Source organism: Dama dama, chromosome 27 (genome assembly GCF_033118175.1).
Source record: "Dama dama isolate Ldn47 chromosome 27, ASM3311817v1, whole genome shotgun sequence".
Taxonomy (NCBI): Eukaryota; Metazoa; Chordata; class Mammalia; order Artiodactyla; family Cervidae; genus Dama; species Dama dama.
In genome coordinates, this window is record NC_083707.1 from 33,243,075 (window position 1) to 33,270,971 (window position 27,897).

The 27,897-nt window shown below is 40.4% G+C and overlaps 1 protein-coding gene across 4 annotated transcripts in view; it reads left to right on the top strand.

The window, feature by feature from the left end:
- The window catches only part of OSBPL1A (oxysterol binding protein like 1A), a 202,478-nt gene that overhangs the window by 27,237 nt on the left and 147,344 nt on the right, over nt 1-27,897 (top strand). For all 4 annotated transcript variants that reach the window (XM_061131363.1, XM_061131360.1, XM_061131362.1 and 1 more), the window contains exons 6-8: nt 14,991-15,102; nt 19,684-19,769; nt 20,890-21,034. In XM_061131363.1, coding sequence (XP_060987346.1) covers nt 14,991-15,102; nt 19,684-19,769; nt 20,890-21,034 — 343 coding nt within the window. The remainder of the gene's footprint in view (nt 1-14,990; nt 15,103-19,683; nt 19,770-20,889; nt 21,035-27,897) is intronic.

Sequence of the window (27,897 nt, forward strand, 5' to 3'; positions counted from 1 at the left end):
AAATCATATTTAAGCCATCTAGTCTGTGGTGGTTTTGTTGTAACAGCCTCAATGGACTAAACTTCCTAGACTCCACCCCCTGCGTCTGCATAGCCTAGTGCTCAGCCAGTGTTCGGGTGGAGGTTTTACCCAAGTGCTCAGTCCCGTGAGGCTTCTACCCTCTGCTGACGGGGTCCGTGGGTGTTTGGAGAGCGCGGTCAGCCTTAAGCCGTTCCTCACTTCTCCCTCTGCTGTTGCTTTGCACAGGGCCTTCTCCTGTGGCCCCCGCACTCTCAGCCAGGAGTGTGTGGGTGGCTTACCTCGTCCTTCGTTGGTTCTCTCACTTCCAGGCTCTTTTGCCGTTTGCCCTGGGTAGTAGGCATAGTACGGCCTTCCAGAGATGTGCTCATCCTAGTTCCTGAAGCCTGTGGGTGTGCTGGGTTACATGGTGACGGGAAGTCAAAGCTGCAGATGGAATTGAGGTTGCTCATCAGCAGACCTTAAAATAGGAAAGTTGTTCTGGATTATCTGGTGGGCCCGGTAACCACAGAGGCCATTAAAAGTGAGAGGGAGGCAGAAGGGTCAGAGGGAGAAGGAGAGGGGCCAAGGAGAGAATGGGCAGAGAGATAGAGTGATTCTGGCTTGGAAGATGGAGGAAGGGGACCAAGGAACGTGGGCAACCTCTAGAAGCTAGAAAAGCAAGGCAGTGAGTTCTCTGCTAGAACCTCTGAAAGGACGGTAGCCTTGCTGATGCCCTGATTCTAGCTCGGGAAGGCCCATTTTGAAAACTTCTGAAATACGGACTGTCAGGTGATAAATTTATGGTGTTTTCAGCTGCTGGGTTTGTGGAAACAGACTCAGAAGGTGATACACTCTAATGGGAAAAGGAGCCTTGTGATGTGGGTTTTTCCATTTGTTTCCTACTGAATTTGCTACTTTGACTGACAAAACCTCTTGTCCTTTTGCTCCAAATCATTTCCCTCTGGCAGAGCTACTGATTTTCATGTCCAGCCCTGGCCTGGTCAGATTTCTTGGGAAATGGGAGTTGGGGCATGACCATAGCCTATGGCTATGTTAAAGACTCCTGTTGTTCTTACCTGAAGTTGTAGTTCTTGTTGAACGTGCCTCTCAATTTGTTTCTTTAATCCAGTGATCCCCAACCTTTTTGGAACCAGGGACCAGTTTCATGGAAGACAGTTTTTCAAGGACCGGGGGCTGGTTGGGGTGATTTGATGATGATTTAAGTGCCTTACATTTATTGTGCACTTTACTTCCATTATTATTATATCACCCCCACCTCAGATCACCAGGCATTAGATCCCAGAGTTTGGGGGCCCCTGCTTTAGTCGATGCCTCGCCCCATGAAATGAGTAGTTTTCTAATTTTGTCCAATTTTGTCCCCATTTTTCAGGACAATAATTCACTGATCTCCATGCCACCATAGCCAAAATTTACTTCACCTCTTTTTCCTGGTACATTTTTTTTTTTAATTTCAATGATCTGGTAAATTAACTATGACATAGAGTGCATTTCTTGTTTGTTCTGATTATTAACCATTGTCTAACATACTCCATAAAGGTAGTTTTGTAATCCCCATAATTGGAAAATTTGTGTGCATATATCACAAGTTAAAAATTAGCTTATTATATGGTTTTATACTTTTCATTATTATGATTAGACTTAACTGATTTTCATGTAAATTATTAATCAACCCAGTAAGTGTGTGCTCAGCATGTTTGAATTAGTACATTCCACACTATTTGGTCTATTTGTTCATATGTTGATATTTGTGGACCAGATATGGAGTCTTTAATGAATAAAAATACCCATTATGCTGAAAAAAAATTAAGGTAGTGGGTTAATTGCTATGCTTGACTCTGAGGTCAGAGGAGGGGGGGAGGTTAAAAAGTGAGCTGCAGATACTTTAATTTTCCTGACTCATATGTGAACTGCTTGCTGTTTTCCTTCATAGCCCTGCCCTTCTCATTCTTCTCTGCGCACCTAGGAGAGTTCTTGGCCATCTGTTTCTACATGACCCGTGTCTACCCATTCTTGAAAGTGTAGCTCAAATGTTGTTTCCTTAAATTCTTTCCTGACTTCCTGCAGTGAGAAGGAAGCTGTTATTTTCCAGATTTCCTGAGAATATGATAGAATTGTCATTCATCTTTTACATGGTATCTTAGTTGCTGTGTCTTAATTCTACCACTAGATTGTATTAATCGTGCTCCCAAGGAATTTATATATTTCACTTATTTTGTATCCTCCACAAGCACCAGTCTTACTGCATAATTACCATCTGTGTAATTACCTAGATCCAATCAGCTCATTGATCTGTGCTGGCTTCTTTGCATATTTGACTATTTCCTTGAACTTGGAACATAAGACCATGCTAAATTAGGCCTTAGTTTGATTTGAACATTAGCATACACATGATGTTATCACTTGTGTTAGAAAATAAGATTAAGCTGAAGCTAAATGGTTGTGCCACGGATGAAACATTAAAAATGTATGTGCTCAATATCTAAGCATGATTAAATTTTGAAAAAGTTTAATTTCTAATTGTACTCATGAAAGGAATCAAATTATCCTCTTCTGCTGTGATCTTTTACCACGAAGATAGTTTAAAATATGATTGGGTGGCGATTTAATAAATAGAATGAGGAGTTGAAAAGGGATGTGGTTTGTTACAAAGCACTTTAAATTCTTATCCTTTCAAATATATAAAATGCAGCTTCCAAAATTTTATAAGGAACCTGGTAGGCTTTTCTTGTCCATTAGCGACCTCTACTGTTCTTTAATAAAAATTAATATTTCAGGATTTTAAGATGTTGTATTTAGCATTTGTTCCTTTATTTTTCAAATACAGTTCTATTTCTGGGGTTTTTACATCTTCTATAATCAGCTGAATATAGGAATACAGTTAACAATTGGATTGTGGTATGGACTTTTTTTCCACTTACTATCTTCTACTGGAGCTGAGTCTGCGTCAAAATCAAGGCTTTCTGTGTTCTGTCTCAGGTATTTTGTGTGTCTCACCTGGAATCTAGAGGATACAGGTAATCCTGGCGTCTACATAAGCTTATCTGTCTTGTTCCCTAGGATATGCTTTCTCATGCTTATATATTGTCTTCTGTGAGTCGAGCACTGTCCAGACAACTTGACGTGTATTGTTGTATTTACCAGAACATGACATCCCTAAGATATAGGTATAAACATTGCTATTTCTTGTAGGTTGAGCTTCTGAGAAGGGAGATGGAGGTTAGTGTGCAACAGGCTTATCGGAGTGCTAAGGGTCACACCTGTGGAAGGAGGGGTGAGCAGAGGCTGGGGTCAAGCTGATGCTCCCACGAGGGCTGCCTCAGCTGACCGTGGGGAGCTCCTGTTGCTGTAATCAGCTTTGGGGCCTCAACTGAATCTTCTTCTCCCTCTTGGACTATCTGCTCTAGAATCCCCCTCCCCTCGGCTAGCAGATCTGGTTTTTGGGGCTTACCTGGTGGTGGGGCTCAGGCCCCCAAGCCTGGAGGTCCCAGTCCTTGGATACCATGCCTTCTTAGACTGGAGTTGTTACACTTGTCCATTTACTGTCAAAGTTGGACAAGGAAACACCAGGAGACACTTCAGTGTATCGTTTGCACATGAAATGTGGTCCTGTGTTTCTGTTGTGTATAGTCCTCCTTTCTTCTGATGTTCAAGTTAATTACCTCTGCTAAGGTGGTGACTCTTCTTGCCTCCTGGTCCTTTGACACAGGAGCCGAATGTTCAGGTCTCCTCTCTCCTCTGGCACAGGAATCAGAGCGTTGCTGCTCGATGCGGAATATGCTGTCCCCGAACCCGAGGAGCAGCCAGGCGTTGTGCTTCCTCCTCTGTTTCAGGAAGTGCGAGGTGGAAGTGCAAGTTCATCACTTTGGGGGCAGTGTCCTGACATCACCCACACCATTGAACCCCTGAGAATTTACTGACACAAGAAAAGCCCCTGAAACATAAGAGTGCCCACCCTTTGTAGCACATGTATCTTATTAGGGTCTTCAGCATTCTCCTCCTTGCTCATCTGGTTTTATTACCAGGACATCATTGGTGAAGTGGACCAGGGTGATTTCTGCAGGATGCCCAGATAGTTCTGAGGCAGAATTATCAGTGTGAATGTGTACTGTTGTCTGTGTGAATATAGCGTTTTCTGTCTTTTTTTCTTAATGAGGCTAGAGAGGAATATGTTTGCCAGATCAGTCGCTGTGTACTGCGTACTTAGGTGCTGTTAACCAGCTCCAGCAAAGATGCAGCCTCTGGCCGAGTGGCTAGAATTGTGGGAGTCCCCTGCCATCCTCCGCTTTCCTTCTGGTTTCGCAGTGACAGAGTGGTGAGTTAAATGGAAGCGTGTAGGGACCATCAGCCCTGCATACTCGGGTTTTCAAGGGTGGCACTAATTTCTGTCATCCTCCCTGAGTGAGATATTGGTTTTTGTTAATCCTGGCCGGGATATGGGGTAGGGCAGACTTAGAGCCTTCCATGTGGCTTTTTTACACTGTAGACCAAGGAAGGGATATGAGCGTTTGCCAACAACTTAACATGTCTGCTCCAATTACACATTTAGGGACTAGGAGAGTAGCCTCTGGATGTGTTTGTGAACTCAGTGCATGCACTCTGAAGCAGACCTGGCCCAGGTGTCTTTTACTATCTCATTCCTCTGTGTGCCTTCTGTCTAACAGAGGGACCAGATAATGCTGAGTCTCTTGCATCTTATACTTAGTAACTTGTGAAATGTTTGGGTTTTCCCATTTCCCTGGTGTACAGTTACTTGAGTAAATGGTCATTGGTCCCTTTGGGGATGGTCTGAGAGGTTCATGACTGAATATTTGCTTTGGGGCTGCAGAATCCTCCCTTCCAGGGTCTGGCCTCTCCTTCGATAACATAGTTCTAAGTCTGAAATTGAATCAGGTCCAGAGACTGGACATGGTATCATGACTTTTATTGGAGCATCTGTCTTTGGCTTCTGACCATTGTTGATTTCTTTTGATGGTACAAGTTGAGGTGTATCTGGAAGTTTCCTAGCAGCATGAACAGAGCAGTGGCCCCCATTATAGGAGTCAAAATGCCAGAAATGCCATGGCAGATAATTGAAGGAGGTTTTAAATAAGCAGGCATACTGAGTTGAATATGGATCATACCAGATAGTTTTGTGCCCTGGGAGGGCCTGGAAATACGTCATCTACCAAAACACTGAGAAATCATGGGCAGAAAAGGCGCCAGCACCACTGAGAAACTGTTTCTATGTCCTCCGAGATCCAAGAACTGCCTGTAGGAAATTGCGTTGCAAGGAACTTCCCTGGTGATCCAGTGGTTAAGACTCCGTGCTTCCACTGCACGGGGCGTGGGTTCCATCCCTGGTTGGGGAACTGCTAAAATCCTGCATGCCACGAAGAAAAAGGAAATGGCTGTGCAGATCTGCTTCACTGGTAGCAGTGGGGATAGGCCCTCAAAACAGTAGAGGCCTGGAGGTGGCACGTAAACATCAGAAATCAGGTGGCTGTAGTTACGGTAATGAATGAGTGAGTTCAGAGGGTTGAGGGTTGAGAGGGCTGACCTGCAGAGAGTTATGGAAATAGTTAACAGGATATAGCATTTCAGAAGGCAAATTGCCCTGGAGTTACCAGAGCAAATGGTAGCAGATACTGCTTTCGTCATCTTTTTCTCCTTTTTATTCTTTTTTGCTAGATTCAGAAAGTACTACTTGATGCAAATTCTTCAGTAACTTACTATACATTTGTTAAATGGATACTGGCCACAGACATGGGTGCTCAGTTTTCTGTTTTCTCTCTTTTCCCCTTTTTCTACCTCTTCCTCCCTCTATGCCATTTTTTTTCTCTTAGTGTTTGACTAATTTCTGTTGATCTGTCTTCAGATTTACTGACTGTTTTCTCAACTGTGCGCTGATGTCTACTGAGGTCATAAAGGCATTCTTTATCTTATTTCTAGCATTTTCCTTTGACTCTTAAAAAAATTTTTTTTTTTTTTTTAATTTAATTACTTGGCTGTACTGGGTCTTAGTTGCAGCATGTGAACTCTGAGTTGTGATGTGTGGGATCTAGTTCCCTGATCAGGGATCGAACCCTATCTGCCTGTGTTGGAAGGAAGTCTTAACCGCTGGACCCCCAGGGAAGTCTCAGTGATTCGCTGTTTTTAAGGTTTTGTACCGTATTTTCCAGAGCTGTGCTCTCACAAAGCTGATCACCCCTCTGGGAAAAGGCTCTACGAAGTCCGTTTCTCTTGCTGCATCCTTGGTTGCTCTTCTGGTTCCTACCTGTTTGTGTTTGCTCATTTTCCTTACTTTTCATTTTAGGTGTTCCTCTGATTTTTTAAAATCATTCTTCTCTTTCCTCTTGAAACCGTCCCCCTAAGAAACCCATCTACCCTTAAGGCTTCATTATTTCTCCTGGGGGATTATTTGGAAATCTATCTTGACCTCATACTTCTTTCCAGGCATCCAGGTCTTCTGTCTTCGCTGTGTGTTTGGGCTCCTCACCGCTCGGGGATCTGAAATTTCACGTTTCTAACACGGGATGTCTCTTCCTTCGCACAAGTTCTTTATGCAGTATTTGTATTGGTCATTGAAGTACGTGTCACTTTAAATTCTCTTTTTTACTGACTGCTTGAGAACATGCTCATTGCTTTTTACCTGGACTGCCGTTTCCCAGTGCCTTTTCTTTTTTTCCCCCAATCTCATAATTCCACCCTGTCTAGCAATGCCCCAGTCAGTATCCTAATCTCAGCTCTGATTTTCGTCAGCACTTTCTCTTTCACGGATCCCTTCAGTATTCATTATCCAAATATGTTTTCGCCGACGTGTGGAGGGCCTTGTACAGTGTAAGAGCTTAAGTATGTTAACTGAATAATTAAAGAGTGTGGAGAGTTGGCAGACCATGCAGAAGAGAACCACATATTCAGTTGACACAAGGAAAACTTGTTAGGGAACAGTGATTGGAGCTGGAATTTTGTGAAAAAGCATCAGGGACTGCTCAGGACTATATTAGGAATTCTAGATCCTGAGGGATGAAGACGATGTGAGCTAATCTTTTGCTATCTGTACAAAATGTTAGGTCCAGTGCAGGAGATGAAAGAGATGTGGGTTCAATTCCTGGGTAGGGAAGATCCCTTGGAGGAGGAAACGGCAACCCACTCGAGTATTCTTGGTGGAAAATCCCGTGGACAGAGGGGCCTGGAGGGCTGCAGTCCATGGGATCGTGGGGAGTCGGACACAGCTGAGCACACACAGTTAGAGGGCAGGATGGTCTTTAGTTTTGGCATAGAGGAGCAGTTTGCCTTAAAAACTTCTTTTCCTTAAATATAAGAATACTACAGCAGACCCTTGAAGAAAATTAAAACTTCCTCTACCCACTGAGATACTAAAAATCACTGGGGACCTCTCTGTTCGGGGTGTTTCATTCCCATCCCTGCAGTAGAATCCAACCACTGGTCTCTTCAGCTGCCTTCTTTTTTCTAATTGTGATTTAAATAAAAACCTCTTCTGATGACTTCTGCCTGAGCACTTGAGTTCCTTACCTGGAGGGCTTCTTAACCTAGAAATTTCTGGGCCTTATCCCTGGTATTTCTGATTCAGTGGGTCCGAGAGGGGCTTAAGAACTTGCACTTCTGCCCGTTTCATGGTTCGTGCAGCTACTGCAGGTCTGGGGACCACACTCGGGAATGTTTGCTCTTTTTCACAGGGTGGTCAGGTGTTCTTTGTAACTTGCAGTCTGATATCATTCCTCTGAACCCTTTCAAAGGTGTCGCTTTCCTTCCCAAACCCCGGAGACTGCATGGAGCAGCTCCGACCCTCTGCATTGTCTTGATTCCCCCCGTGGCCTACTTTCACATAATTGAAGCATATTCTGTTTTCTTAAAGGTACCTGTCTATCTTTGTGCATACCATTTCTTCTACCCATTTTCTATAGTCCACTCCTTTGGGGATTTATATCAGTCTGGCTCCACATTAATTCTTTTTAAAAAGAAAATGTTTTTAAATTAAGTAATTAATTTGGCTGTGCTGGGTCTTAGTTGTGGAATGCGGGATCTTTGTCACAGTGTGTGATACTTAGTTGTAACATGTGGGATCTTGTTTCCTGACCAGTGACTAAACCTGGATCCCCTGCTTTGCGAGTGTAGCATCTTAGCTGCTGGACCACCAGGGAAGTAGTTTTTTTTTCTTTGCCACTTTATTTTTTTAATTGAAGGATAATTACTTTGCACATTTTTGTGGTTTTCTGTTATACATCAACAAGAATCAGCCATAGGTACACCCATGTACCCTCCCTCCCAAAACTCCCTCCCTGTCACCCCTCTGGATTGTCACAGGCCCCTGTTTGAGTTCCCTGAGGCATACAGCTAATTCCCATTGGCTCTCTATTTGACACATGGTATTGTAAGTTTCCATGTTACTCTCTCCATTCATCTCACCCTCTCCTTCCTCTCCCCCCCTTACCCACCACCATCCCCCGTGCCATCCATAGGTCTGTTCTCTATGTCTGTTTCTCCAGACAAAAGTTTTACTTTTGTTTCAGGTTTGAAGGAGTGATTAACAAAAGAAACCACTCATTACACACAAATAAACAATTTCAGTATTTAATAGGGGATTATATAACTTAATTTCAATATACAGTCATTAAAAGAAAAGAGAAATAGAAACAATAGAGTAAAATAACAGAACATGCATCACCAAATTGGGCCGACCAACATCCAGGCTTAAACCGCATGCTAGGGAGTCCTGAGAAACAGCAATCTGGAGTCCTAATTGGGAAAAGGTCTTGAGCAGTGTTTCCACTTCACAGGTGAGACTTCAAATTGCAGTTTCCGGGGTTCCCGCTTATAATCCCAGGCCACAAATTGATATTATCATCAATTTGCATGCAAAAATGCAGCTGTGGTTTTACTGTAACCTTTTTACAATGCTGTTTGTTTTGTCTTGTGAGTTAAGATGATGCTGTTAAAGTGCTGCAATCAATACGCCAGCAAATTTGGAAAGCTCGTCAGTAGCCACAGGACTGGAAAAGGTCAGCTTTCATTCCAATCCCAAAGAAAGGCAATGCCAAGGAATGTTCAAACTACTGCACAGTTCCACTCATCTCACATGCTAGCAAAGTAATGCTCAAAATTCTCCAAGCCAGGCTTCAACAGTACATGAACTGTGAACTTGCAGATGTTCAAGCTGGATTTAGAAAAGGCAGAGGAACCAGAGATCAAATTGGCAACATCTGTTGGATCATCGAAAAAGCAAGGGAGTTCCAGGAGAAATCTACTTCTGCTTTATTGACTATGCCAAAGCCTTTGTGTGCACAACAAAATGTGGAAAATTCTTCAAGAGATGGGAATACCAGACCACCTGACCTGCCTCCTGAGAAATCTGTATGCAGGTCAAGAAGGAACAGTTAGAACTGAACATGAAACAACAGAATGGTTCCAAATTGGGAAAGGAGTGTGTCAAGGCTGTATATTGTCACCCTGCTTATTTAACTTATACGCAGAGTACATCATGAGAAATGCTGGGCTGGATGAAGCACAAGTTGGAATCAAGATTGCCGGGAGAAATATCAATAACCTCAGATATGCAGATGGCACCACCCTTATGGCAGAAAGTGAAGAAGAACTAAAGAGCCTCTTGATGAAAGAGGGTGAGTGAAAAAGTTGGCTTAAAACTCAACATTCAGAAAACTAAGATCATGGCATCCTATCCCATCACTTCATGGCAAATAGATGGGGAAACAATGGAAACAGTGACAGACTTTAATTTTTGGGGTTCAAAAATCACTGTAGATGGTGACTGCAGCCATGAACTTAAAAGATGCTTGCTCCTTGGAAGACAAACTAGGACCAACCTAGACAGCATATTAAAAAGCAGAGATGTTACTTTGCTGACAAAGGTCTGTCTAATCAAGGCTATGGTTTTTCTAGTAGTCATGTATGGATGTGAGAGTTGGAATGTAAAGAAAGCTGAGTGCGAAAGAATTGATGCTTTTGAACTGTGGTGTTGGCGAAGACTCTTGAGAGTCTCTTGGACTGCAAGGAGATCCAACCAGTCCATCCTAAAGGAGATCGGTCCTGGGTGTTCATTGGAAGGACTGATGCTGAAGCTGAAACTTTAGTACTTTGGCCACTGATGCAAAGAACCAGCTCATTGGAAAAGACCGTGGTGCTGGGAAAGATTGATAGCAGGAGAAGGGGATGACGGAGGGTGAGATGGTTGGATGGCATCACCGACTCAATGGACATGAGTTTGAGCAAGCTCTGAAAGTTGGTGATGGACAGGGAAGCCTAGTGTGCTGCAGTCCATGGGGTCACAAAGAGTCGGACGTGACTGAGCAACTGAAATGAACTGTGTGTCACAGGATATCATTAAACCCCTGTTGGCATGCCTCCAGGGACTCAAGAGTTCCAAGACCCACTACCTTTCTTATTTAAAGTGCAGCTCTGGGACTTCCCTGGTGGTCCAGTGGCTAAGGCTCCATGCTTTCAATGCAGGAGGTCTGGGTTTGATCCCTGGTCAGGGAACTCAATCCCACGTGCTGCAACTAAGACCTGGTGCAGTCAAATAAATAAATTAAAATTAAAAAAAAATTGCTGCCTGACTAACTGTGCTTTTGGGAAGTACAGAACATGGGCACTGCTCAGGCCGGTCAGAAGCAAGGTCAGAGGTCTGCTCTCCTGCTTCTGAAGCCTGAACAACACTTCCTTCATTTAAACAGGAAGTCTACCACATTAGTTCTTACACTTTCTTGAAAATCAGGACAATTAATTACTAGAATACTGGTGCAGTTTCAGAGATTTATATAAAACAATTAGACTAGGTGTGTTGAGAAATAACATTCATTAACTTGAATGTGCCATGTGGTACCTGGCTTGAATAATCTCTGCTCTCTTTCTATAGGTACTTGATTGTGATCTATTTCATGTATTTTACAGGTCACCCATATACAATTCAGTGATTCAGGTATGTTGACAGACATGTGCAACCATCAACACATACCGATTTTAGAACATTTGGATTACCCCAAAAAGAAATCTTGTACTTATGAGCTGTAATTCCCTGTTACCACTTCTCCCCAGGCTCTGGCAACCACTAATCTACTGTCTCTATAGATTTACACATTCTAGACATTTCACATTAATGGAAGCATATAATACATGGCTTTCTGTGACTGGCTTCTTTTATTCAGCATAATGTTTTCAAGGCTCATTCATGATTATAATGTATATCAGTACTTCATTTTTTATTGCCACATAATATTCCATTCTAAGGGTTCCCCTGGTAGCTCAGCTGGTAAAGAATCTGCCTGCAATGCAGGAGACCCTGGTTTGATTCCTGGATCGGGAAGGCCCCCTGGAGAAGGGATAGGCTACCCACTCCAGTATTCTTGGTGGCTCAGATGGTAAAGAATCTGCCTGCAGTGTGGAAGACCTGTGTTCGATCCCTGAGTTGGGAACATCCCCTGGAGGAGGGCATGGCAACCCACTCCAGTATTCTTGCCATGGAGAATCTCCATGGACAGAGGAGCCTGGTGGGCTATAGTCCAGGGTTTGCAAAGAGTCGGACACGACTGAGCGACTAAGCACAGCTTTCCATTGTATGGACATAACATTTTATTTACCCAACCATCAGCTGATGGACGTTTGGGTTGTCCAATTTTGGATACTGTGAATATTCTTTGAACATTCATGTGCAAGATTTTTGTCATGGACATATATTTTCATTTATGTGTGTATTTAGGAGTAGAATTGCCATACCACATGGTATTTCTATGTTGAATATTTGGCAGAACTGCAAAACTGATTTCCAAAGCAGCTATGCTGTTTTACATTCCCACTGGCCTCGTGTGAAGGTTTCAATTTCTCTACATCCTCATCGAACTTGTTGTTGTCTGTCTTAATTTTAGGCATCCTAAGGGTCGTGAAGTGGTATCTCATTTGGTTTTGATTTGCATTTCCATAATGATTTATTGAGCATCTGTTTGTATACTTATTGGCCATTTTTGTTTGGAGAAATATCTGTTGAATCCATTGCCCATATATTTATTTATTTATTTAATTTTAAAGACAGATTTGTAGAGTAGTTTCAGGCTCACAGCAAGATCGAGAGGAAGATACAGATTTCTCATGTATATTGTGGTTACACACATGCATCCCATTATCAACATTCCTCACCAGTGTGGTCCTTTTACTTTTTTCCCTTAAAGCAAGTTATGACCCTGCACTAACTGCAACCACGCAAAGTCTGTACTTTACTTTAGGGTTCACTCTCGCTGTATGTGCAACGAGAAAAATGTAATGAAATGTGTCTATCATTACAGTGTTTTCACTGCCCTAAAAATCCTCTATGCTCCCCTAGTTCATCCCTCCTCCTACTCCAGCCCCTGGCAACCACTGATCTTTCTGTTGTCTCCATAGTTCTGTCTTTTCCCGAATGTCATGTAGTTGGAATCATACAGTATTGTGACCTTTTCAGATTCTTGGCTTGTTTTTAAAATTGATCGTTTGGTTGGTTGGTGTTGAGTTTTAGGAGTTATTTACATACTCTAGATATAAATCCTAGATCAGATACATGATTTTCAAATATTTCCTCCCACTCTGGATTGCCTTTTCACACTCTTGATAGTGCTATTTGTTGTAGAAATTGTTTAATTTTGATTTAGTCCAGTTTATTTCTTTTTTTTTAACCTATGTTTTTGGCGTTGTAGCCAAAAAAATCATTTCTAAATCTAATGTCATGTAGCTTCCTCTTATGGTTTCTTCTGAGAGTTTTTAAGTTTTCCACTAAGTCTTTCATCCATTTTCTGTTAATTTTTGTATGTGGTGTAAAGTATGTGGGTTCAGTTTTATTTTTTCACATGTGAGCATCCAGTTTTTCCCAGCACCATTTGTTGAAGAGAATGTCCTTTTTCCTTTGAATGGTTTTGGCACCCTTGTCAGAAATCGTTTGAACACATATGTGAGTTTATTTCTGGGCGCTCTGTGCTCTTCCATTGGTCTATATGTCTGTCTGTATGCCATTATAGCACTGTCTTGATTACTTTGATCAGTTTGGAGGTAAATTTTGAAATCTGGAAGTGTGAGATCTCCAACTTTGTTCTTTTTCAGTATTGTTCTGGTGATTTGGAGTCTTTTGAGATTCCATGTGAATTTTAGGGTGGGATTTTCTGTTTCTGGACAAAAAAAATTGGGATTTGATAGGGATTGCGTTGAATCTGTGGATTGCTTTGGGTAGTGTGTGAACACTACCCAAAAATCTCAACAGTATTGTCTTCCCATTCATGATTCCTAGGTGTCTTCTCACTTAGTTATGTCTTTTTAAGTTCTTTCAGCTATGTTTAGTAGTTTTAGTGTACAGATCTTTCATCTCCATGCTTAAGTTTACGTCAAAGCATTTTATTCTTTTTGATGCCATTGTAAATGGAATCATTTTTCTTAATTTCCTTTTCTGATTGTTCATTTTATCTTTGCCCATTTTTTAATTGGATTATCTTTTGATTGTTGAGTTGTAAAAAGTTCTTTATATATTCTGCATGTGGTTTCCTTTTCAGATGTGATTTATAAATATTTTCTATCATTCCATGTTCTACTTTCTTTACTAATACGAACTCTTTGCATGAAGCATGAAAACACTTCTCCCAAAATCTTTCCTTTAAAAAGATAAGAAATGCTAAGATATTTTATAAGAATTTACTAACATATTAGACTTCTTAGCAATTTTTCTATTTGTAAAATGTGGTAGTAGATTTTATAGAATAACATTTAGTGAAAAGTATGTTCATGAACACTGTAATAGTCTAGAAAATGATATATTAGGCAAGTGGGGTATAACTTAATTATGTCACACAAATAAAATTGTATTTTTTTGAAAAATCTCAAACTTATGCATGGGAAAAGTGATTAGAAAGAAACCTGCCAAAATGTTTATGGTGGTCATGGAGTGACCAGGACAATGAGTATTTTGTTTTCTTCTTCCTGTCTGCGTTTGGATGTATATTTAAGGGTTTTTTTTTTTTAACTACAAAAAATTCTTTTTAAAGAATGGTGAAAATTGTGTGGCCCAATGGAAAAATGAAACTCATAGGAAAATATAACATGTAATGACACAGAATATCATTTCCTATGGGTATCAGTGTTCTGTCAACCTCGAGGTTAGGGTAGCACTGTGTTTCATCCTGTCTTCTCCTAGAACTAAAAAGCAAGTGTTACCACATCCCCTGCCTGAGTGCTACACACCCTAGTGAAATTAAACGTCAAATCTCTAATAGTTTCCTGTAACTCTCTTGCACTCTCATCCACCTGTACTGTCTTAAGTTATATAACCGAACCAGTGATACTGGACTGATTAGTTTAAATTCCTAAGAGAGCTGTTAGCCACTTAGAGTAAATATGAAGGATGTAGTTTCTATTCCATCTGTTTATACTCTGTTGAAAATTGACTTCAGGAGGTCATTTGCTTCATTATAACCCATTCCTTTGTTAGTGTTGTATCCCATCAGTCTGTATCACTTCAGAAAATTGTGTCTTGTTTCCTATAAACATTAAAATTAATTTTTAAAAGATCTAAGTCTGCTGAAGAATTTTTTTTCAACAGGTCTTGGAATAATGTTAAATGAATGTATTGTCTGCTCTAGTTATCTAATTTAAATTACTACTTTAAGTAATGGCTTTGTTAACTCATATTTAGCGTGACCACATGAATCAATTTGGTAAAACAACCAGATAATTTACTTTAAAAATCAATTACAGAAGTTGTCTCTGTTAATTGGAGATTGGCAACTGTGTAGGCAGTCATCAGTTATCACAATTAGTTGAACTGTAGAATATTCCGTTTATGATGCTTACTTAGTACGCGTTTAAACAGAGCTGATAGACGTTAAAGATTCCTACATAGTCATTGTTTCTATTGTAAACATTCAGTAGTAATTAGAATTTTGAAAAAAGGCTATAATACAGTTTTAGTTTAATAATGGCTAAAAATAATTTCTCTGCTGTTTCAGGAGTTGGTAATGCTTCTTTTAGAGTACAATGCTGATACTACTACTGTTAATGGGAATGGCCAGACAGCAAAGGAGGTCACTCATGACAAAGAAATCAGAAACATGCTTGAAGGTAAAATATTACGGATCTTACTCTAAACAGCACTTAACTTCATTATAGCCACGGCCCAGGATATAAGTAGAAAACGGTTTCTGAGATGCCAAAAGAGATGACTGAGCCTGTGCTCTAAAGATAGTGTGATTTGAGAGTCATCGATTGGATGTTAAACTGTCTGAGAGCTTCCTCAGGGCTTTTGAATTCTTACTTTATATAACATTATGGCAAGTTTTAAAAATTCAGTCTCCAGCATAATTAAAAGTAAAAATTAGAGACATGAGAGGGTACAGCTGAAAGGCTGCAGAAGTGTGATAATGAAGAAATACAGGAGCCCAGAGCAGGAAAACTGGATGTGTGTGGCTCCTGGGAGTCACGTGATTCTGGCAGAGAGAGCTCTGGCCGCTCTGTTATCCTGAGGGCATCTTTGTAGCACAAAGGCCACAGTAACGTCTTCATGGATCAGCTTCATTGCTGGATGAACTTCAAAGATTGAATTACATTTAAGAAGACATAGGAGGGATTTCTCTAAAAATAGTTTAAGACAAAAACATTTCAGTGCTTACATCAGGAAGCTTCATTTGTTAGGATTGTTACCCAAATATCCAGGGCTTTGGCTGCAATTATTTTTGGGTAGTATTTCTGTAGGAGAGAAGGGAAGATTTCTTGTTTACTCCCTTATGAATAAAGGTATTGAATTTTAAGTTGCAGTTTCACACACATCCTGTGTTTCTTTCCTTTGCGAGGGCACGATAATGTTTTATTTGAAGGGCATTTACTTATTTATTATAGTATTTTTATCTATGTACAAAGCACGGTCTTGCTTCTTATTACTTCCCAGTTGGCCTTGAAACCTAAAATTTCCCTTGTTCCTCTAATTATGTCTGCTTGTCAGACACTTTTTAGATCAGTATTTCTACTTGCTCTTGATTTTAAAATGAACCCTTTCATTTTTAATAAAGAAATCAACACATAACATCTTCTATAAGGCTCGGTATTATGTGATTTTGGCGGAGACTGAACATGCTAGATGTGATCCCTGCCATTTAGTAAATCATGATCTGATTGGGAGGATGAGGTACTGTCTTTGTTTATAGTAAGTGTTTGTAATGACTGTCCTGTCGTTTTGTTTGTAATAAGATGAGAACCCAGAACTGATGGTCTCCTGATGGACTGGAATACTGGGTTTGTGTGACAAGTTGACATTTAATGGGGCTCGTTGTAAAGACATGCTCTAAGCACCCGACCTCACACCCTCACAACCCAGCTGTGTTAAGGGCAAGAGTTTGGTTGACCTGATGGGCTCTATGATTTATCAGCTACAGTATGATCCTGGCTGGGGAAATGGAAGTAGAAATTGAGAGATTTTGCTCTGATTCCTTTAGCCAGGTGTGATATCTTTTGTGGAGAGCATGATAAATGGGTCAGACTACAGGGAGTGCATCCACAACCCACCAAGACCACAGGTAGACCAGAAACACTATCATAGGGTAATGCATGTAGAGACAAGAAATGTTTCACCTCAGAAGGACAGACTTCAGTAGACACAACAATCATACTCAAGTACCCCAAGAGCTGTTATATTGGAAGACGGATATTCTTATTTGAGGCCGACCAGGGCCAGTTGATGGTCTAGTTAATGGAGTGCCAGGGAGTTTATGTTTGGGTCTAGTCTATTGTAATAGTGGCCTGGGTTGCCTTAAAAGAGGTAGTGAGCTTCCCAAACACTTCTAATCCTAGGAGAGGATCGATTACAACTTCTCAGGCACTAGAGAGGACTCTAGTATCCTCTTCATATCATTTGACTTTTTTTATTTTGGGAAATATCTAACCTTCAAGGAAGGTTTCAAGTGTACAACAAACACTTGTACATCTACTCTTAGTCACCAGTTATTAACATTTTGCTACATCTGGTTTATATTATTTAATGTTACTTATTTACTTTTAATTTTTTTCCTACACTGTGAGGGAGTAATTTACAGACATGATACTTTAGCCCTAAATGCTTCAGTATGTATCTCTTAAGAACAAGGATATTTCCTTATATAATGATCAACTTCATGAGATGTAACATCAATATCATAATATTACTGTTGTAAAGTGCCCTTCAATTTGGGCTTTTCTCTTCTCATATAATTAGATTTAAGCTATCCATTTTTGGCATGGGTTGTAGTTAGAATAGAATGAAGTGGTATGCTTTATATCAATGCATCGTTTTAGGTACATGATGTCATTTTGTTCCACTATTGGTGAAATTATCTCTGATCACTAGTGGTCCACTGTAAAGGTACTTAGTACATAGTCCCACTTTTGTAATTAGTAAATAATCCTTGGGAAGAAAAATTGAGATCATGGTAAGTATCCTGATTACCGACAAACTTCAAATTGGTGATTTTAGTATTCATTGATAATTCTTGCCCAAATCACTCATTACTATAGAAATTGCAAAATGGTGATTTTCTGTTGTTAATGAAGTATATTTGCTAGTTTCTCACCTGCATTTCAGGTGTACTGCTATTTAACCTACCCTGGGCGTGTATGTGAGTGTCCTGTCAGGATGGAGTTAGGCTTCATGATCTTTGTGGTCTTCCCTAACTCTGAATTCTGATTGAAAAGAGCTAGTTTATAGTCATATAACATTTAAAATTTAAAGGACAAATTATTTGGGGGGTAGAGTGTTGGCTTTAAAAACATTTCTTGAGGTATAAAATGTATAAAAGTACACATTAATAATGTATGGCTTGCTGTTTTCACAAGGGAACACGTAAACAGCACCCGCATCAATGAGTAGAATATTACTGCTCTAGAAACTTTTAAGTCCCTTAAACTGGGGTACTTGTTTTATTGGCCAGACCAACAGTCTTTTTTTCAGTGTCCAGAATGAATATAGGACAGGAACATAAGCAGAGTTTTCAACTCCAGATCCTGTTTTCCTTCCTTCATGAGCCTAGACAATCTAGAGAGAAATCGTAGGGAAGCATAATGACCCTTCAAGTCTAGGATGATCATTATTAAACATTGTTTGATTATTCAGAGACTATTTACTGGCTGAACATGCACTGTGTCGTACTGTCATAAGTGCCTAGGATGCACAGAGGAGTAAGACCAGGTACCTGACTTCAGGAATGACTGTGGGCATAAAGTGCAGCTCTGGGAAATACATGCAGTAGCAGAGGTATGTAGGGAAGGCTAGGGACTGTTCTCAAAAGCTCACAGACCGGTGGCCGTACAACCAGTGAGAGGAAAGGCTGAAGAGCATGAATTCCAGCAAAAGAAGGCAGTACTGGGAGCCTGTGCGGAGGCTTGGCAGCCTTCCTCCAAGATGGAAAGGGAGGGGATGTGGGTGTAGAAATTCAAATGTGAGGATAGAAGACGCTGGTGTACAGTGATATTAGTTCTTTAGACGAAGCTACTGGCTCCAGCTATTCCGGTATTCAAGCTTTGTGTTTCCTGTAGTTGAAATGCAAGGGCATGCATAGTGTCCTGAACAACTGTTAGTGCATAGTAATTACTAACTATTAATAAATGTTCATTATTTCTCAGGAAGACCTGCGAAACTTTTATATTCCTCCCCTGCAGCCTTTGCACAGGACATTATATACATATTTTAAGGGGGATTATTGCTAACCTTTCTATGAAATTGCTTCTTTTCTGCAAGCCAAAACAGAGCTCAGATATAGTAGAAATGAGACCTTATTACATATTCCACTCTTTTAAATCAGATTGCTGTCATTCCCTGCAAGTATGAGCAGCACAGAGTAACGGTAAGAGCAGGTACTCGGAAACCCACCTGCCCAAGTTCAAGTCCCAGCTCCTCCCTGTCCTGACTGTGACTCAGGTTAAGTTCCGTAGGTTAAGTTTCTGCCTCAGTTTCTTCAACTATAAAATTGGGAAAACAGTAATGCTTCAGAGAATAGCTACACAGATTTAGTGAGTTAATATTTTTTAAGTGTTTTGAAAGGTATTTGGCCTGTAGTAAATGCTATAGTATTTGTTAAGGACATAAAATATTCTTATAAAAATATGTACTTTATATATAAACCTAAATATATTTATATGGTTTGTATGTCTTAGTGGACATGAGTATGAGCAAACTGCAGGAGACAGTGAAGGACAGGGAAGCCTGGCTTGGTGCAGTCCATGAGGTTGCAAAGACTCGGACATGACTTAGCGACTGAACAACAACAACAGTGTCTTCTTATTAACACTATTTCTTATTATTACTTTTCACATTCTAAAGTTCTGGAATATATGAGCGCTTCTCCACACTTAATCTGCCTTTCCAAGGCACATAAATAATAATATTTCAGCATAAAAAAATAATTCATAATTACCTGTGATGGGTACTGTAGTGAGTAACATACTTAAAGACCTCTGAATTGAAAACATGAATTCATCTGAACGTGAGGGAAGTTCAGCTCTGTAATCTGAAGTCTAAGGCAGTGAGAATAAAAATGAAGTCTCACAGCATTTGAACTACAATTCAAAACATTGTGACTTTTCTCACCATGATCCCTTTATTCTTTATACATTTCTGTGATAAATTTGCTAATAGGATCCAGCCTAGAAGTAGAGTAATATGTACTTTTCCTTTTGCAGCTGTAGAAAGAACTCAACAAAGAAAGCTTGAAGAATTACTTTTAGCAGCAGCAAGAGAAGGCAGAACAGCAGAACTTACAGCTCTGGTAAAAAAAAAAAAAAGTGTTATTTCTTTATGCTGCGGGAAATTTTCTATCTAATGTTGAGTTCCTAACGTAGTCAAACTGTGGGGCCAAAATACTCAAGATCAAAGTAATAGAACAAAAGTCTTTAAATATCTAAAAACACAGTCTGGTGATACTTTAAGCAGGATTCATTTTACATGATAGTGTTTTTCTCTGATTTACTTCCACACTTTCTACTGAAAACCTAATGGTTAAGAATCCAGTTTTTCAAGGTAAACATTTAATGTAAGGATAGTTTTTTTTAATGATTAAGCCAATTTAAAATTGACATGTAATGTATAGAATCCTATAAAGGAATATCTTTCTCTAATTTTGATGAGTAATTACTTCTGAAAGGTATGCTGTACTTCCAGAAATTAACATACAGACAATGGACATTATTTTTGAAATATTTATATTATGTTTGAACAGGCTGAAAACTTTACCCATTTTATTTTTTTCTCCTTAGGAGACCTACTTTTCAGTTTTCATTCCCTGAAAATAGTCTCATTAAACACAAAACTCTGAGTGTGTTCTAAATTCAAGACTGAAGCATGGCTGTTTGCCTTAAAGTTATTTCAGCTTGTTTGAAAAGGCTTCTCTGGTTTCCAAGCATGGGGCCCAAAACGTTTTTTAAACTCTCTGAAATGGAGACTGTAAAGACTTGTTTTTAAAAGAGTCAACCAGGAACAACAAATTCAGCAGACCTTTAACATTTACACATTTAACATGTATGGTTTTAACTCTTCTGATTGGCTGTCTTTGGTAGACCAATTTGCAGTTCTGTTGTCACGAGTGTGAATTGCAAGACTGGTGGGAGCGAGTGGCTCTTCGTGGAATCCCAGCGCCCCAGCCTGTTGTGTGGTGTCTGTTGTCAGGGAGTGTGGACCTGAGGCCCCATGGCGGCTTGAGGAGAGCATGGAGGGTGCTGTGGCTTTACTGCTTTTCTGAGCGGGAAGCCACTGACAGTCGAGACGCTCAGGAGCCCAGCTGTGCCCAGGCTCAGGAGCGTGAGGGTCCACCGGAATTATCGGTTATGTGGTTTTATGGGAGAAAGTCTGTCTTCGGCATATAATTCACATTGCATTTCTTCAATTGCTAGCTCAACCGGCCGAATCCTCCTGATGTTAACTGTTCGGATCAGTTAGGCAACACACCCTTGCATTGTGCCGCTTACCGGGCTCATAAACAATGTGCATTAAAGCTTCTAAAAAGTGGAGCAGACCCTAATCTGAAGAACAAGAATGGTAAGCATGTGGGTGAAAGCCACTGTTGGTCATTTTGAAGTTATTAAAAAAAAAAAAAGCGTTTCGTTTTAGTATCCAGCCTGTGTTAAACTGTTTAATTTTGAAGTCAAGTAATTTATACAAAAGAAAAAATTTATTGATTTACTTCCCAGTTAAGACCTAAATGTTTAATAATGCCTATTTCACCTGAGGCACTAAAGATGACTTAAAATCTGATTCCTACCCTCAAGGGGAGGAAACGTACAGTTTAGTTCAGTTCAATTGCTCAGTCGTGTCCAACTCTGCGACCCCATGAATCGCAGCACTCCAGGCCTCCCTGTCCATCACCAACTCCTGGAGCCTACCCAAATTCATGTCCATTGAGTTGGTGATGCCATCCAGCCATCTCATCCTCTGTCGTCCCTTTCTCCTCCTGCCCCCAATCCTTCCCAGCATCAGGGTCTTTTCCAATGAGTCAACTCTTCGCATGAGGTGGCCAAAGTATTGGAGTTTCAGCTTCAGCATCAGTCCTTCCAATGAACACCCAGGACTGATCTCCTTTAGGATGGACTGGTTGGATCTCCTTGCAGTCCAAGGGACTCTCAAGAGTCTTCTCCAACACCACAGTTCAAAAGCATCAATTCTTCGGCGCTCAGCTTTCTTCACAGTCCAACTCTCACATCCATACATGACTATTGGAAAAACCATAGCCTTGACTAGACGGACCTTTGTTGGCAAAGTAATGTCTCTGCTTTTTAATATGCTATCTAGGTTGGTCATAACTTTCCTTCCAAGGAGTAAGGGTCTTAATTTCCTGACTGCAGTCACCATCTGCAGTGATTTTGGAGCCCCCCAAAATAGGTTCTTGTTATTTGTGGTAGTTTTGTTCTATTAATACAATGTTGCTGGGACCTCTGAATTAGTGGATACTGAACCATTGCTCACAAGGGAAATACAGAGTGAGGCTCCTATGAACCTTTGGTCACAGCATTTCATCTACAGATCACACGTAACCTTGTAATATGTGAGCCTCTGTGTAAAAGCACCTATTTAATGTATATTATTGATGATTAACATTGCGCTCGCTACCAGGAACATCACAGCTCAAGCCTGAACTAAGATCCTGTAACACGTATTCTATCTGGGAGGCACGTCACAGGCTTCTTGAGCTTATGAGCACTAGACAGCACTTCATCGCTGTGCTTGGGGGGCAGTTTCAACAGTGAAATCACCAGAAACAAGAAGCAAGAAAGGTGAAAAATGCGACCCTAGGTAGACTGTGACGAGGACTCTTGTTTACAGTCTGAGAGCTGAGACAAGAGGGCAGAGCATCAGCCTTTCTGCTTCAGGGAACTAATGCATTAGAAGACTCAAGTTTTTTTCTCTTTAAAAAAAAAAAAAAGTATTTAATCAGCCTTTGAAGACACCTGGTTTGTGTATGAAAAACGGGCAGTAAAATGACAAATGTACAGGGTTCATGATGGGTAGAAACATGGAGAGGTGGGCAGAAAACTCAAACTTTTTATTAATCTGGATGTGTCTGTGAATGGCCAGAAAATTGCCACGAGTATTGATTGGCAATTAAAGTAAATTTTAACAGTAGGCAAGTTTGTAAATGTGGAGTTCTCAAATAAGGAGGATAGACTTACACACCCAGGACAGTGTCAATGACAGAATTGGGTAACCGTAGAGCGTGTCTTGGGTATTCAGTGGGGGGACAGCCCAGCAGGGCTGCTGCACATCCCCTTTTGTGGACCTGGAGGACTGGAATTTACAGTCCTGAGAAGGGGAAGACTGTAGGAGGGGCAGGCGAACAACTGCTAAGAATTAGGGGCTCGGTTTTTAAGACATTACACTTTTGAAATACGATTATGTAATCCACATGATAGAGTTGGAAAAAGAACTTTGAGTCTAGGGGGGTGGGGTCTGGGTGGAGATACAAATTTGGGGATCATGTGTAAACGTTAGAATCTAGATGGATCAAAGAAATGAACCTAAGAGTTAAAACCGTAAAACTGTAGAACAAAATGCAGGAGAAAATCTTATCTTGGGTTTTGCAAAGATTTCTTAAATATGACACAAGTATGAATGATAAAATATTGATAAATTGGACTTTGTCAAAATTAGAACACATTCCTCTTCAATAGGCACTGTTATGAAAATGCAAGTTATTTTATGGAAGGAAATATTGGCAAAGCATATACAACAGTGAACCTCTATCTAGGTTATATACAGAACCTTTATAACTCTTAAGAGGAAGATAACCCAATTCTAAAAAGTTTCAGCCATTTCACCAAAGATACACAGATGGCAAAAATCACATTATTAAAAGATCCATATAGAAGTATAGAACTTAAAATTCATTTCCATGAAAAAAGTGCATTCACATAAATACAGGGACTGTGTACCATGATGTTTATTTCAGCTCTATCTAAAATATTAAAAAGGTGGACATAAGCTTAACAGCCCAAATCAGCTGGGGTTTGCTTTAATACTTCCAGTAATACTAAAATTGATAGAACAGGGGCTACTTATATCAATGTGGATAAATAAAACAATGAGCAAAGAAAGGAAGTTGCAGAATAATAGATATGCCATTATTTCAATATTAACATCATACTGAACAGGTAAAAGCACTTTATGGGGGACTTCCCTGGTGGTCTAGTGGCTAAGACTCTCTGTGATCCCATTGCAGGGGGCCCAGTTTCCATCCCTGGATGGGGAATTAGATCCTGCATGCCACAGCTAAGAGTCCACATGCTGCAGCTAAGACCCAGTGCAACCAAATAAACAGACAAAGAAAAAAAATTTTTAAAAAGCACTTTATGGGTACATTCCTATATAATAAAAGTGGAAATACATGCTTGAGAATGATGATACTACCAATTTGTGTCATCAAAAATATGAAAAAATAGTAAAGCTGGAAGTGGGAGAGAATCATCATGATTACCTTTGAAAGTTAGTAGCAGTTTACTGTGGAGAAGGCAATGGCAACCCACTCCAGTACTCTTGCCTGGAAAATCCCATGGACGGAGGAGCCCGGTAGGCTGCAGTCCATGGGGTCGCGAAGAGTCAGACACGACTGAGTGACTTGCCTTTCACTTTTCACTTTCCTGCATTGGAGAAGGAAATGGCAACCCACTCCAGTGTTCTTGCCTGGAGAATCCCAGGGACGGGGGAGCCTGGTGGGCTGCCGTCTGTGGAGTCGCACAGAGTCGGACACGACTGAAGTGACTTAGCAGCAGCAGCAGCAGTTTACAGAATGATTGAAGGGTAAACTTCTAAAAGTAATGGAAGGTGGATACAGATATTTGGAAAGTTCAGCGTGCCCGTTAAAAGATGTTAATGTGTTCTTTATAAAAGTTAAGATGGTGCTTTCTGAGAAAGTATTTTTTCTTACCATAAGAGTAAGAAAAAAATAATAAGTTTTTTAAACATTTTTTTATTAAAAAAGTTTTTCTTATTCTACTACCATAAGAGTAATAGTGTCCACATTTTAGGAAGTTTTAAAAATAGAGAAAGAACATAAATTACTCCAATATAGCCTCTGGTATTTTGGCATGTTATATACCATTCAAATTTATTCTCACACCTATTTTTGAGCATTTTTTAAAGTTGCAAAACACGCTTCTTTTTTTGTGGCCAAAATGAGGAAAATGAAGGCACTGAAAAAGTATAATCACTTCTGCCCAAACATCCAAAGATTTAGGTTTTAGTTGCTGTTCTATGGTAGACTAGATTTTTAAAATTTTCAGTAATAGATACCAACTCGAGAATGTAAGCAAAAGAAGGATCATATATTAATATAAGAATACAGAGGTATCTCTCTGTATTTCAAAAAAGGAAATGCTGTTCACCATCAGAGGGGATGGAATCAGGAAACAGGATGCTGTTAGGCCCCAAGAGGGCTGCCACTCACTGTATGTATGTGTCTCTCTTCACTGTGGTCCCTCATTTCTGTCTCTTAGCAGATGAGCTCTTTTGTTTTCCAACGTACGTGAGGGAAGATGGCTGCCCGGTAGCTACATTCAGCGGATCATTATCCGTTAACCTCGGTTTTAAGTGGGAGACAGTGTGATGGTGCCTTGTGTGAAGTGTCTGCCATTGGTCCAGTCAACAGGAGCTGGGGTGGAGGTACAAACATGGTGGCTAGGGTCTTCCCCTGGTGGAGTGGAAAGGGCAGAAGGTGTCCAGAGGATGGTGAGAGGTACAGGCCGGCAAACACCTAAGAAAGTACCTACCATTCTTTTTAGTTTATGGCTTGTAAATAGAGTTGACATATTAAAATCCTACTTATGTTATGCATCAATGGTTTTCCATATTGTTCTTGGAAGCATGGTTTTCATAGCTTGCCTTCTGCATAGTATTTTGTGCGGATATAATATAACGTGCTCCATGCCTCCAAACCTTCAGTGATAAGAACAATGATAATTTCTACATTTTTTAATGACTAACTTTTCCAGGTCTTTTAAAACAAAGATGTTTTAAGTCAGACTTGTTGGTCCTCCTCTTTGAGTTCTTCTGAAACCACTAAGCTTAGGCAGTAGTTGGGGCATGTCTGATTCTGTCCTCTGCTAGTGTATCTGTGGCACGTTTATGCAACACATGCCGAGTCTCTGCTGTTGTGGTTACTGGTGACCCAAAAGTGAGCAAAATCTGACTGTCTCCACGCTCTTGGAGCTTGTGTTCTGGTGGGAGGAGACAGACAAAGCGAAAAATGTGTACAATGCCGGGCAGTGATGTGCAGAAAAATAAAACGGGCCAAATGGAAGAGAGGGTGAGTCAGTGGGGCTGTTGTTTTGGGAAGCAGAGAGGGAAGGGAAGGTCACTCTGAAGTGACCTTGAGCAGAGAGCCGGACCAAGGACGGGAGGGAGCCTGGTGAGGGATTCGAGCAGAAGAGCAGTGAAAGCAGAGGAGAGGCCAGTGTGAACGCCCGGGGTAGGTGGGCACTTGGCACATTTGAGGAAGAGAGCCACCTGGGTGCCTCGAGCGGAGCTCATCAGGGAGAGCGGTAACTCCAGACTGTAGCCAGAGGCTCGGCCCTGCTGGCCAGTGTGGACGGTTTTGAGCAGAAGAGGTGACGTGAGAGTGTACTCAGGATGTGAGACCCTCAGCTTGCTAATCACTTAGCCTCTGTACCCTTCATCAAGCATCCATTCCTCTTCCATTGTTCTGTTACCCCTTTCTCATCCACTTGAAAAACTGACTGTGTGTGTTTTCTGTACTCATGGCCTCATCTGTCACCTTCCTTCACCAGTGTTGCATTTTCAATATTTGTTTTTCTAAGGTTTTACTAGCTGGTAATGTTTCCCTGTACTATTCTTTGTTGAGGATTTTCCTTGACAGTCTTTCCTTGACTGTTTGTCCAAATGGCTTGAATTTTCTTAGGTTCTTAGTGAAAATGCTGCTGGCCCCTAATTGAGATTGCAGTCTTTGAGGCGTGTTGACATTTGTATTTGGTTTTCCCATTAAGGGCCAAGTCTGTATCATGCAAAAATTTAAAAAACAGGATCATTCCTTTTTTTTACTTTATTATGTTGTGGTTTATAAGAGGTGATGTGATTCTGAAACAGCTGGTTATGGTGCCCAACCAGGAAAGAAGGCTATTTCATTCAGTTCAAAAAACATTTTATTAAATTCTCACGATGTGGTTGGTACTGTGGACATTGAATCCGGAAATGAGGGCTCTGTATGGAATTTCAACTGGTTGGCAGGAGTTCAGAATTTGTTTTTGGTGTTAGGACAGAATTGTGTGAAAGAAATCACATTGTCCTTCTCTCTACCTAAAGGAATAGTTTCTCAAGAGTGCACTATAGATAGAATAAAAATAACAAGTTGCCAGAGCTTTTCATAAGACATCCTTGTATGTGCTGGCTAGAAAACCTAATGGGATTATCAGTTGCTCAGTTAACATTTTAAAAAGTTTTTTCCCTACCAAGAAAGTAATCTGTGGCCAGTCTAACTTTTATCCATCAGCAGTCTGATAAATCTACCTCAAAAATAAATCTCAAACCCATGTACTTTTCTCCATATCTACTGATATCTCCATTTTGCTACTAACTCTCTAGTTCAAGTCACCAGTATCTCTTTTTTAAAATCAATTTTTATTGTAGTATGGTTGATCTGTAATGTTTTAGCTTCTGCTCTACAGCAAAGTGAATCAGGTACACATACCCATATATCCACTCATTTTTAGATTCTTTTCTCATACAGGTCATTACAGAGTATTGAGTAGAGTTCCCTGTGATTTACAGTAGATGATTAGTTATCTATATATAGCAAAGTGATATGTCCATCCCAGTCCCCCAATTTATCCCTCCTTGCTTTCCCCCTTGGTGGCCATAAATTTGTTTTCTATAGCTGTGACTATTTCTGTTTTATAAGTTCATTTGTACTGTTTTTTTTTAATAACATCATATGATTTTTGTCTTTCTTTGACTTACTTCACTCAGTATGACAATCTCTAGGACCATCCATGTCACTGCAAATGGCATTATTTCATTCTTTATTTGTGGCTGAGTAGTATTCCATTGTATATATGTACCACGTCTTTATCCATTCCTCTGTTGATGGACATTTAGGTTGCTTCCATGTCCTGGTTATTGTCAATAGGGCTGCAGTGAACATTGGGGTGCATGTATCTTTTTGAGTTACAGGTTTTATCCAGATACATGCCCAGGAGTGGGATTGCCGGATCATATGGTAGGTCTGTTTTTAGGGTTTTTTTTTTTTTTTTTTTCTGTTTTTAGTTTTTAAAGGAACTTCTGTATTGTTCTCCATAGTGACTGCACAAACTTATATTCTCACCAACAGTGTAGGATGGTTCGTTTTTCTCGACACCCTCTCCATCATTTATTGTTTGTAGATTTTTGATGATAATGGC